The sequence below is a fragment of the Strix uralensis genome, chromosome 8 (genome assembly GCF_047716275.1).
Source record: "Strix uralensis isolate ZFMK-TIS-50842 chromosome 8, bStrUra1, whole genome shotgun sequence".
Classification (NCBI taxonomy): Eukaryota; Metazoa; Chordata; class Aves; order Strigiformes; family Strigidae; genus Strix; species Strix uralensis.
Genome location: NC_133979.1, coordinates 28,306,694 through 28,318,673, shown reverse-complemented (window position 1 = coordinate 28,318,673; position 11,980 = coordinate 28,306,694). Strand labels below are relative to the sequence as shown.

General features: G+C 61.7%; 2 protein-coding genes across 8 annotated transcripts; both read left to right on the top strand.

Moving 5' to 3' along the window:
• The first annotated feature begins 206 nt into the window (after positions 1-206).
• Positions 207-6,324, top strand: LOC141946668 (flavin-containing monooxygenase 5-like). 5 transcript variants are annotated; one of them, XM_074876843.1, is made up of 9 exons: positions 207-910; positions 1,807-1,934; positions 2,747-2,935; positions 3,020-3,182; positions 3,426-3,568; positions 3,988-4,187; positions 4,536-4,885; positions 5,252-5,324; positions 5,558-6,324. In XM_074876843.1, the coding sequence occupies exons 1-9, from the start codon at positions 526-528 to the stop codon at positions 5,901-5,903; spliced, it is 1,977 nt and encodes a 658-aa protein (XP_074732944.1). In that variant the 5' UTR covers positions 207-525; the 3' UTR covers positions 5,904-6,324. The 5 variants fall into 5 exon arrangements, with proteins under 5 accessions (XP_074732944.1, XP_074732948.1, XP_074732946.1 ...); XM_074876847.1 differs by lacking the exon at positions 1,807-1,934 and adding an exon at positions 2,364-2,532 and having other exon boundaries at positions 768-910; XM_074876845.1 differs by lacking the exon at positions 1,807-1,934 and adding an exon at positions 2,313-2,532 and having other exon boundaries at positions 866-910.
• A 710-nt stretch (positions 6,325-7,034) lies between these two features.
• On the top strand, positions 7,035-11,829 carry LOC141946669 (flavin-containing monooxygenase 5-like). 3 transcript variants are annotated; one of them, XM_074876850.1, is made up of 8 exons: positions 7,035-7,186; positions 8,282-8,470; positions 8,555-8,717; positions 9,487-9,629; positions 9,882-10,062; positions 10,153-10,521; positions 10,927-10,982; positions 11,069-11,829. In XM_074876850.1, the coding sequence occupies exons 1-8, from the start codon at positions 7,052-7,054 to the stop codon at positions 11,438-11,440; spliced, it is 1,608 nt and encodes a 535-aa protein (XP_074732951.1). In that variant the 5' UTR covers positions 7,035-7,051; the 3' UTR covers positions 11,441-11,829. The 3 variants fall into 3 exon arrangements, with proteins under 3 accessions (XP_074732951.1, XP_074732950.1, XP_074732949.1); XM_074876849.1 differs by having other exon boundaries at positions 9,882-10,081; positions 10,172-10,521; positions 10,927-10,999; positions 11,083-11,829; XM_074876848.1 differs by having other exon boundaries at positions 9,882-10,081; positions 10,172-10,521; positions 10,912-10,999; positions 11,083-11,829.
• Positions 11,830-11,980: the final 151 nt, after the last annotated feature.

The window sequence follows — 11,980 nt, the reverse complement described above, 5'->3', positions numbered from 1 at the left end:
CAGGGTTTGGGGTGATCAGGGCTTGTTGAGCTGTGCCAAAACATCTTCGCTCTGCTTTTTCCCAAACATGGGGTGCTTTTCATCCAAGCAGTTCTTACAGCTGTTGCGGTCTTCCTCTCCAGGCCACGGAGGAGTACAGCAGCAACTCTGTACATCTGTGGCTTGTTCCCACGTGCATCTGCATGCTGAAAGTTGCTCCTGGCTCATTTGCAGGACCCTCCATGAGCTGCTTGGTGGCACCTGCCATCACCAGTGCACAGCCCCTCTGGGTCATGGGTGGCCCTGCCACCCCCTCACCTCTGCTCTGCTTCTCCCCACCTCCGCCAGCGAGACCTTTGGTCTCCTCTTGTGCTTGTCACTTGTCACTGCTCCTCCAAGGACGGGTGCCAGCCCGCTGATAGGAAGGAGGAGACAGTGATTTCTGTTTGGCCTGTCCCACGGCACCTCTGCCCGCTGTGGAAGCCCTGAGCAGACGTGTCTGCATGCGCTGCCCACCACACTGTATATCCTGGGTGCTTGCCTGGCATGGGGGCCCATGGCTTTCCTGCAGACATCAACAAGCTAGTCTTGACCAAAATGCCATGGTTTGACCCTGGTGTGCTCCCACGGTCCCCTGTGCCTCACGGTGCGGTTCAGCCAGGACACGAGTCCAAGCACAGTGGGGCAAAGTCCAGGGCTGTGCAGCCTCTTGCAGCTGCCAAGAGAGAAGGGCAAATTCGAAGGCAACCTGCACAGAGGTTTCATAGCACAGCGGTGGGGTTGAGAGCTGGGAGAAGTCTCCTGTACCTGTGGCCCTTGGGCAGTCACTGCAGAGCTTGCAAAAGAGCCAGAAGCCAGCTGAGAGCGGAGGAGGGAGGGGAGCACTGCCAGTTCTGCCTCCTTGCCGTCCCCGTGCTGATCCCCCTGCCTGGTAAGAGACGCTTTTGATGCTTTTCGACAAGCAGGCATAGAGCGTGGGTTGGCAGCTTGGTGACTCTGCCCCAGGCAGAGATCAGCCCTTGCCAACAGCAAGGGACAGAAAGAGCGTTATTACACTTTCTGCAAACATACTATTGAGTTTTAGAAGGTTAAAACAGTTTCAGCTGCAGAGCTTGGCCCCTCCACAGCCCTGTGCCTTGTGAAGCTCTGGGGTGAAGCTCCCCAGACACAGGAGAGCAAATTTCCCCTGCATCCCCCGGGGGCTGTCCAGCTGCAAGTGGACTAGGAGCCGGCAGTGTGCTCCCGAGCCACGCGGCCTGTGCCTCCTGCTGCTGGGGAGAGCCTTTTCCTAACCAGTTCCACCACCCTGGCACCAGCGACACCCCAGCAGCGCAGTGCTTCTCGCACCGGGGTCCCGCTGGCCCCGGGACTCCACTGGCCCAGGAGCAAGCCATGGCTATGGGGAGGCTGTGCCAACATGCCCAGCCCAGGGGCATGGGGGACATGGGCAATGCGGTACCGGGTGCCACCGGAGCAGCCAGAGCCACCTATGCCACTGGGCACCAGCATGAACAGGGTTGGGCTGATCCTCATAATCCTAGAGGTAAAAGTTCAGGGCAGCGATTGTTTACCCAGCGTTCATGCCATGGGGCCCGGCTGCGTCTCTGCTTCTCCTGCAACCCCCTGTCCCTACAGTGTCCTGCACAGGGCTCCCTGGCAAGGCGCCTGGGACAGCTCCTTACCCCACCATCCGAGGCTCCGGCAAGAGCCGCTGCCGGAAAAGCCAAGCAGGCATCTGGGAGGCAGCCGGGTGCTGGCTTCCTCTCCTCGGCCCGTGGGAGGAGTGACGGAGGGGGAGGCCCCGCTCACTGCCGCCACGCACCATAGAGCCAGGCCACCGTCCAGCGTCACGAGTTGGGGAACTCCAACAGAGACCCTCGCGCGGCTCCCTGCCTGCCACCGGCCTTCCCTGGGCTGCCGCTGGCCCTCCTGGGTTGCCACTCCCACGGCTGCAGGTTGGTTGAGGGCCTCCCCACGGGCTGTCAGCACGCAGCGGGCACTGGGGCGGTGCGATGAGCAGCTCCACGGGGAAGGGAGAGGGCAAGGGGCAGATGGAGGGGCTGTCACCCACCTGGGAGGGAGCTGTCGGTCCCTGTGGCAGGGCACAGCACTCCAGTGTGCCTTCATCGCTGGGACTTGGCGTGGGCAGGGAGATAGCGAGGCTTCCTGGCACTCGGTAGCATTCCTCCCCATGGCGCCCAGAGGCAACACCGTGATGGTACAAAACCCCAGCACTGGCCAGGTCCCTGCCGGGGAGCGGATAGCAGTTGCCTCACAGCCCCAGACAACATTTCAGGGGGTGCCTCTCAGCTTGGGACCTCTTTGGTGTGCAGGGCCAAAATTTTGCACAGCTGCACCCCTTGGCCCTGAGCCCTGCTCTCCAGCACTATCCGCAGGCAGAGACCCCTGGTGGAGGACAGCATGGCGAAGAGGGTGGCCATCATCGGAGGGGGCAGCAGCGGGCTGTGCGCCATCAAAGCCTGCCTGCAAGAGGGGCTGGAGCCCATCTGCTTCGAGGCGACCAGGGACATCGGAGGGCTCTGGAGGTTTGAGGTAAACCCTCTCAGCCACATGTCCTGCTGGGGATCAGCACAGTGGCAGCCGGGCATCAGTGGCGGCTGGTGGGGTGGCACACAGCCGGCCACAGCGGGGTCCTGGGGGCAAGGCTGAGGGCAAGGGCTCCACGCAAAGAGCCACCACAGCAGCCCCGGCCATCCCTTCCCTTCACTGCCCCTGGCCAGCACTGAGCCATGTCCTGCTCCCACAGGAGCACCCTGAGGAAGACCGCGCCAGCATCTACCGCTCCGTCATCATCAACACCTCCAAGGAGATGATGTGCTTCAGCGACTTCCCCATCCCCGAGGACTTCCCCAACTACATGCACAACTCCAAGATCATGGAGTACTTCCGCATGTACGCCCAGCACTTCGACCTGCTCCGCCACATCCGCTTCGGGGTGAGAGCCGGGGGGTTCTAGGGGGGAGGCAGCAGCAGGGCTGGGGGGCGCAGGGTGCCTGACACCCGCTCCCCCCACACCCAGACCAGCGTGTGCTGCGTGTCCAAGCGCCCCGACTTCGCTGCCACGGGCCAGTGGGAGGTGGTGACAGAGAACGAGGGGAAGCAGGAGGCGGCCGTCTTCGATGCCGTGCTAGTGTGCAGCGGGCACCACACCAAGGCACACCTCCCGCTGAGCAGCTTCCCAGGTACCGCCCCACACCCCAGCACAAGGAGAGACCCCTGAAAGCTTGGCTGTGGCAGTCCCTATTCTCCCAGCTGCTCTTTCTCCTGGCCTCAGCATTTCCCTGTCTTGCTTTGGCTCCAGGAGCACTCTCATGCTCCCCAGGAGGGATTTGGCAAGGCCAGGGAGCGTCCCCACTTCAGTTTTTGGGGAGGTGACTCTCCAGGCTGGTGCCAGGAAGCCAAGCATCCCTTCTCCCTGCCCACAGGAATTGAGAAGTTCAAGGGTCGCTATCTCCACAGCCGAGACTACAAGGATGCTCGGGATTTCACGGACAAGAGGGTTGTGATCATCGGGATTGGGAATTCAGGGTCGGACCTGGCCGTGGAGATCAGCCAAACAGCCAAGCAGGTGAGCAGCAGGAGTGGGGTCCTGGTGGGCAGGGCAGCTCCCCACGGGACACTGCCGGCTCCACGAGGACACCAGGACCAGGGCGCGCACACAGCCACTGCTCCATCCCGGCACTCGCTGCATTTGGCAGTGCCAGCACCTGCCAATCCCAGCTGCCAGGCAGTGCTGGCAGCCAAGACTCAATCCCATACAAACACCCTGATTTCCATCCCTGAGCCTCAGGCTGGGGCTGCTCCTGCAGCTCTTCCCTACCTCTCCTTGCTGGGCGCTGACCACCAGCTCTCTCTGCCCTCCGCGTCTTCACCCAGCGCTTGGGCAGCACGAAGAGGAGCAATCCTGGGGCAAGGACATGTCCCCCCAAGGGCAGCCCCCCAGGACCATCACAGCCTTCAGGAGGTGACGCTTGCTTCCTTGCACAGGTCTTCCTTAGCACCCGCCGGGGTGCGTGGATCTTCAACCGTGTTGGAGATCAGGGCTACCCCATCGACATCGTCCTCACCACCCGCATGAAGACATTCCTGCAGCAGCTGATGACCTCTTCCATGGTGAGCGACTTTGCGGAGAAGCAGCTGAATGCCAGGTTCAACCACTCACACTACGGCCTGAAGCCAAAGCACAGGTGCCAGCAAATCCTCCCCCTGCCCAAGAGGGACCCTCTGCCTCCTGCCGTGTCCAGCCCCGCTCGGCCATTTCCATGCTCCCTGTACCTAGGCTGGAGCCAAGGCACCAGCCCTGGAAACCCGGTTCATAGCTGTGTTGTGCCCAGGCAATGCTCAAAGGAGCCACCGCTGTCCCTTCCAGGGACCCTTGGTGGCACCAGTGCAGTGGCAGCTGCCGAGCACCCCTGGGGGACCAGCCTCACTTGCAATGAGCATCCCTGGGGACGAGCATCCCCAGAGCAGGACGAGCAGGACACGGAGCAGAGACACCCCACCCCAGCACCCTGACGGGTCCTTGTACCTTCCAGGATCCTTGACCAGCACCCAACTGTCAATGACGACCTGCCCAACCGCATCATTTCAGGCAGGGTGTTGGTGAAGCCAAACATCCAGGAGTTCACGGAGACATCTGCCATCTTTGAGGATGGCACCAGGGAAGACATCGATGCCGTGGTCTTTGCCACAGGATACAGCTTCTCCTTCCCCTTCCTCGAAAAATATGTGAAGGTGGTGGAGAACCAGATCCCCCTCTACAAATTCATGTTCCCCCCTGACCTGGAGAAGCCTACGCTGGCTTTCATTGGCCTCATCCAGCCCCTGGGTGCCATCATGCCCATCTCTGAGCTCCAGTGTCGCTGGGCCACCCGTGTCTTCAAGGGTAAGTGAGGCAAACCTCCCCTGTGGCTGCAGCCCAAGCCTGCACCCCTGGATCTGGGGCAAATAGTGCCCAGCCATGTCTGGGAGGCAGCAGCCAGCTGTGCCATCCAGGGCAATGGCATGGCCACTTCACAGCCATTGTAGTGAGCTGGGCTTTGTTCTGAGCGGCCCAGGGACATCTGTACCCTGAGCCCCACGGGAACATCTGTACCCTGAGCCCCACAGGCTGCTCCTTCCCATCTCAAGGAGCTTGGACATGCCTTGGGTGCCAGACTGCCTGCCACAGTGGTGCCAGCAAAGGCAGCACCACAGTGGCCACTGTTGCTAGTGGGGTGCAGCACCCCCATGCTGTGGTCATCCTCCCTAGGGCTGAACAAGCTGCCCCCACAGCACGACATGGAGGCTGACATCAAGCAGAAGAAAGAAGCGATGGCAAAGCGGTAAGACCCCCCGGGAACAGGGAGGAGGCCAGTTTGGGTATGGCTGCTTGTGGGCACTCGTCCCATCCTGTGGCTGCATCCCAGCACATTTGGCCATGCCAACAGACGACAGGGCTTCTCTATCCCCACCCCGCTGATCCTTCCCAATGGCAGTCCGTCCAATAGCACCTTGCTGGTGTGCGGGCCATCTGCCAGCTCTGCTGCCAGCACCCGCCTGCCCTCCCTGCCCGCAGGTACGTGAAGAGCCAGCGGCACACCATCCAGGTGGATTACATCCCCTACATGGACGAGCTTGCCTGCCAGGTGGGGGTCAAGCCCAACCTGCTCACCCTCTTCCTCACCGACCCCAAGCTGGCGCTGGAGGTGACCTTTGGACCCTGCACACCGTACCAGTACCGCCTGCGGGGTCCGGGCAAGTGGGAGGGTGCCAGGGAGGCCATCCTCACCCAGCAGCAGCGTATCATCAAGCCCCTACAGACGCGGCATGTGGAGAAGCAAGCACTGGCCCCTGCTGTGCCCCTCATCTTCAAGCTGGTTGGGGCCGTGGCTGTCCTCGCCGTCATTTTTGCTTACTTGTAGGTGCCCTACAAGTGCGGGAAGGGAGGCTTTGTGATGTGCTGGGGGGGCTGGCTGGCCACCCCCTGCCCTGAGGCAGCCTGTGCATCCCAGTGCTGGCAGGAGCCCTTCTCCTGCCCAGCACGGACCTGCTACAGCCACACTGCCAGCTCAGGGTGAACGGAACCTCCCTGGCTGCTGAAATAATGCCTCAGCACCGCTTTGCACCTCCTTCTGGAGAGCGGCTGCCGGGGACGGACAAGGAAACCTGCTCACATGCAGGATAAAATCCAGTCCCCCTTTGGCAGCACTTTTGACCTAGTGGGGACGTACCTGCTTTCCTGTCGCCTGTAACGTGCCTGAGCCACCACTGGCACACTCACATGAGAGCCAAGTAGCAAAGGCACAGCAGACTTCCTAACTGGATAAAAGTGTGTTAAACCGAGCCAGGTGTCCGTCCCATCACTGACACCACCATGTCCCACTGCATGCCAGGGGGATGCACACGGGTTTGAGGTCGGCCTCGTGCCAGTGGTGCAGCTCCAGCTCCGTGGCAGTGCAGGCTACACGCACACACACACATGCACGTGTGTGTATCCACAGCAAAAGAGCCTCGCCCAGGGTGTGTGCCACCAGCATGCATCATGGTAGCCACAGCGGCATGGCTCAGTGCCACCCTCATCACCTGCACACAGCCCCTCCAGAGGACGGCTGGGTGGGCTGGGGACCTGGAGCGGTGACAGGGGGTCCTGGCCACCACACACCAGGGCTGGCACAGCTGCTAGCCGCCAGTGCGCTGAGCATCCCCCTGGTTTTGTTTTCCACGGCACGACCTACCAAAATCTGCAGCATGGCCACATCTCAGCCCCGCACCCAGGAAGTCTCAGGGCAGCGTCAGCACTGCTAAGTGCTTACAGAACCCAATGAGCCCCTTGGGATGGGCAGGCGCAGGCAGGAGGTGTGGCACAGCAGACAGGGGAAACCTGTAGATCATGTCTGGAAGAAATAAATCCTGTGACGCTCCAGTTGGTTACCCACGGGAAGCACAGGGAAAGGCATCCCCAACCGAGCAGCACCGTGTGGCCCCCCGGTTTGACAGCTCTGCACCCCCCTGAACGTGTTTTGCCCCTGGCCAAGGCTTCCCCAGCCCTGCCACCACTGCACCGCGGGACATGGCTGCCAGGAGAGTAGCCATCATCGGTGCTGGTGCCTCTGGCCTGTGTGCCCTGAAATGCTGCCTGGATGAGGGGCTGGAACCCACCTGCTTCGAGAGGAGCGGGGACGTCGGGGGGCTCTGGCGCTTCGAGGTAAGTCCTGCGCCATGCCAGCCTGCTCCACGGCAGCAGCACGGATGGGACCGGGATCGGTCGTTGGCAGCTAACGAAGCACCACGCCCCTGCTTTGCATGTGTGCGGCAGGTGGGTTTCCAAACCACAGGAAAGAAAAACTGCTGCGGCAGCCGGGAGGTCCCCAGGTGCCAGCTGGTGTACCAGCCATCTCCTTCCCACTGGCAGCAGGACAGACCCTCACCAAGGACCTTACCCCAGGGCTCGTTCTCCCAGCTCAGCCCCTCCTTCCCAGTCTCATCCATCCCTTCCCCTGCTGCTTTGCTCTTGGTCCCCTCCAGCCCTGGTTTCATCTGACCCAGTTCTTGCCCTGCTCGGCCCTTCCCTGGAAGTGCAGGTTGCTCCTCTCCCTGTTTCTGTGCAGCTCGCCCACACAGAGGCACTGAGCACTCTCCCTGCCTCGGGGGAAGCCCTGGAGCTCGTTTCTGCCCCCACCTAATGCGGCTGCTGACTTTCCTCCCCCACCGGGGACCCACCAGCAAGAAGACAAGCCCTCCCACCATGCCCTGATAGATGGGTAGGAGAGACCAGGGCAAGACACAACACACCATGCCAGCGTGGGGTTTGGGGTGGCTCAGTTATAATCCGCTGGTTCTGCCCATGGTGGGTCAGAAATGGGGCTGGTGAGGCAGAGCCAGGGCAGCAGTGCCCGACTGCTGGGGCAGAGACCCAGCAAGCAGGAGCAGCCACTCATCTGGAAGCACCACATCTGGCTCAGCAACCTGCAAGACCCACTGTGGCAACTGGGGCAATGGCACCATGGCAGCTTTGGGAACGTGTCACCTCATCGGGGCCAGGGGTGGGAGCAGGGAAACTAAGGCACAAGACCCCATAACCTGCTGTCAACACTGTATGGCCCCTGCCCACCCAGAGCTTCCTCTTCCCTGTTTTGTGAGGCGGCAGGTCACACCTGCAGGAGGGTGCTGGGTGCAAGGACAGGTTCTATGACCACCCGTGGCTTAATCCTGCACCCACAGGCACAGTGAGGCGCCAGGCAGGGAAGGCAGGCAGCCCTGGGGTCTCTGGCCAGCACTGAGCCATGCCCCACTCCTGCAGGAGCGCCCTGAGGAGGGCCGCGCCAGCATCTACCGCTCCGTCATCATCAACACCTCCAAGGAGATGATGTGCTTCAGCGACTTCCCCATCCCCGAGGACTTCCCCAACTACATGCACAACTCCAAGATCATGGAGTACTTCCGCATGTACGCCCAGCACTTCGACCTGCTCCGCCACATCCGCTTTGGGGTGAGAGCCGGGGGGTTCTAGGGGGGAGGCAGCAGCAGGGCTGGGGGGCGCAGGGTGCCTGACACCCGCTCCCCCCACACCCAGACCAGCGTGTGCTGCGTGTCCAAGCGCCCCGACTTCGCTGCCACGGGCCAGTGGGAGGTGGTGACAGAGAACGAGGGGAAGCAGGAGGCGGCCGTCTTCGATGCCGTGCTGGTGTGCAGCGGGCACCACACCGACGCACACCTCCCCCTGAGCGCCTTCCCAGGTACCACCCTGCAGCCTGCCTGCCTGGTCCCCGACACCCCTGGGACCACCCTCCTCTCTGGCTTAGCCCGCACCCCACTCTGGCTGCTGCCAAAAATGCCTCCACCAGTTAATGTACCAGGCAGGATTGCATAAGCATGCTGCTGTCCCATGCATCTTGGTGGTCTGTCCTTGGTGGCTCTTGCTGTGCCGTCAGCACCTGACCAAAGCACCCTGCTGGTAGGTGTCACTGCTGCCAGCTCGCCTCTCCCACCAGAGACAGGCTCCCCAAGCTGCTGGCCACACACCCACCGGGCTCTCCAGCTCCCCAGCAAGGCTTGAGAGCTCCGTGCTGCTGATGACCTTCACTGGGTGCCAGGCAAAAATGCCCAGAGGGTTTTCAGCTGTGGAGACCCTCTTTGGGTGGGGAACAGGCTGGAGCACACCGTCACCAGGGTCTGTTGGAATAGCATGGACCCCAGCTGCTCCTCTGCCCTCAGCGCGTGGCACCAGACAGGAACTGCAGGAGGATTTTGCATGAAGGTCTCCAGTCTAAGCCCTGCTCCAAGCCAGGCCAGCCCCAAAGCCAGAGCAGGATGCTCAGGGCCACACTGAGCATCTGCCAGGCTGGAGTTGCCACCACCTCTCTGGGCACCATCCCAGGGCTGCAACGCTCCTGTTGGTCATGCTGGCCCCAGCCTGTTCCCAAAGACACACCACCAGTCTGAGCAGGGGGACAGCCACCCCCCGCCCCACGTCCCTGCCCAGCACGGTTTCTTTCTCTCTTCCAGGGCTGGAAAAGTTTGAGGGCTGGTACCTGCACAGCCGGGACTACAAGAGCCCACAGTCCTTTTCGGGGAAGCAGGTGGTCGTGGTTGGCACCGGGAATTCAGGTGTCGACATTGCGGTGGAGCTGAGCCACGCAGCCAAGCAGGTGTGCTGGGAGAGCTGCCGGGGCTGGGGTGCTTATTATTCAGACCCCAGAGAGCACCAAGCAACCCCCCGCAATCCCCTGCGGGCTCCCCTCCCTTGAGCACCTGCCGTGAGCACCCCATCCCCTCTCAACGGGGGTGGCTGTTGTGGTCCCAGCAGCTGTGCCGGCATCCTTGTCCGAGGAGCACAGCGGGGGACCAGCCCAGTCCCAAGGATGCTGCCACACCGCCACCTCTCCTCTCCCTCCTCCCAGGTCTTCCTCAGCACCAAGCGTGGGACCTGGGTGCTGCACCGGCTGGCAGATGGCGGGTACCCCTTTGACTTCACCTACGTCAGCCGCTTCACACAGGTCCTCCGCAGCCTGCTGCCTCAAAGCACCATCAATTTTTACCTGGAGAGGAAGCTGAACGCCCGCTTCAACCACGCGCTCTACAGCCTGCAGCCCCGGCACCAGTGAGTGCCCTGGCAGCACCCTGGGTACCTGCCCCCGTGCTGCCCATCCCACTGCCTGGGCCCCACACAAGGTCTGTCTGTGCCTTCCAGGATCCTTGACCAGCACCCGACCATCAATGACGACCTGCCCAACTGCATCATTTCAGGCAGGGTGATAGTGAAGCCGAACATCCAGGAGTTCACAGAGACATCTGCCATCTTTGAGGATGGCACCAGGGAAGACATCGATGCCGTGGTCTTTGCCACAGGATACAGCTTCTCCTTCCCCTTCCTCAAAAAATACGTGAAGGTGGTGGAGAACCAGATCTCCCTCTACAAATTCATGTTCCCCCCTGACCTGGAGAAGCCTACGCTGGCTTTCATTGGCCTCATCCAGCCTCTGGGTGCCATCATGCCCATCTCTGAGCTCCAGTGTCGCTGGGCCACCCGTGTCTTCAAGGGTAAGTGACACAGCCTGGGGGACGCAGCTGGGCTCCCCTGCCATAGCAAAGCTGAGTTGTTCAGCTGGTGGCATCCTCTCACACACCACCTCCATCCACTCACTTTTTTATCCTCCTTTTGCTTCTTCATGGGGAGAAAAAGCAGTGCTGCATTTTGCAACAAGCCTCACACTCATCATCTCTTGCAGGGGCCGCTAACAGGTCTTGTTGCCTGCAAACCACCTTCTCCCTTTCCTTTCCTGACATTACTTTCTTTGCTCATGCCTCCCACTTTGCTCCTGACATGGTGGCATGTCCCCAAAGCCCCAAAGGCTTCCACGTGCAAGCAGAGGCCAGGCTGGGCTGCAGAGCCAGACCATGGTGGGGGCACATCCCTCCCTCCAGCTACAGCCTCCTTTTCCCCAGGGCTGCAGGACCTGCCGCCATCCACCGCCATGCTGGCTGACATCACACAAACCAAGGAGAAAATGGCCGAGAGGTAAGGACCCTGCACTGGCATCACCCCTGCCACCGTTACCCCTGTGCCCACGTGCCACACCCACCTGCCCTCCCTGTCCACAGGTACGTGAAGAGCCAGCGGCACACCATCCAGGTGGATTACATCCCCTACATGGACGAGCTCGCCTGCCAGGTGGGGGTCAAGCCCAACCTGCTCACCCTCTTCCTCACCGACCCCAAGCTGGCACTGGAGGTGGCCTTCGGGCCCTGCACACCGTACCAGTACCGCCTGCGGGGCCCGGGCAAGTGGGAGGGTGCCAGGGAGGCCATCCTCACCCAGCAGCAGCGTGTGCTCAGGCCCCTGCAAACCAGAGCTGGGGACCGTCCTGCCCGCTCCAGCACCGTGCCCCACATCTTCAAGGTCTTCTTCAGCATCGGCTTGATTGTGGCCACCCTTGTCTATGTCTCACTCTCTCCTTAACCTAAAATGAAGGAGACAGCAGGTCCTCCTGGCAATCTTCTTCCTTTCCTTTGGGCTTGGGTGTTTCTGTAGTCTCTTGCTAGGTCTGCCGACACGTCAGGAGGCACGGAGGGATTTGGTTCCTTGAAGACGCAGGCTGCTCTGTCTCACCTTCCTGCCGTGCCAGGGCCACACCAGGTCTTGTTGGGGGCTGCTCTGAGGACAGGGATCACTCCCCTCCCCTAAATCCAGGCCTGGCAGCTCCACAAGCCCTACCCGTGGGTTAGGTCCGCACAGAGGCAGTGGGGAAACTGGGAACTCACCCGCCCAGGGCAACTCGGAAAAAGGACAATAAAGCTTGTCCCCCTGCCGAGGGCACCAGGGACCACGCTGCGTGGGCTGTCTCCGTCTCTGGTGTCTGTCCTGAGGCGTCTGTCCTGCCCACGCAGGGCCTGCCCAGCCCTGGCCACTTGCACCCCACAGCCGGCCTGCTCACCGCCTAGGCAGCCAGCTCGCCTCACGGCCCGCCCCTCAGCCCGGCAGCCCAGCCCCACAGCCATC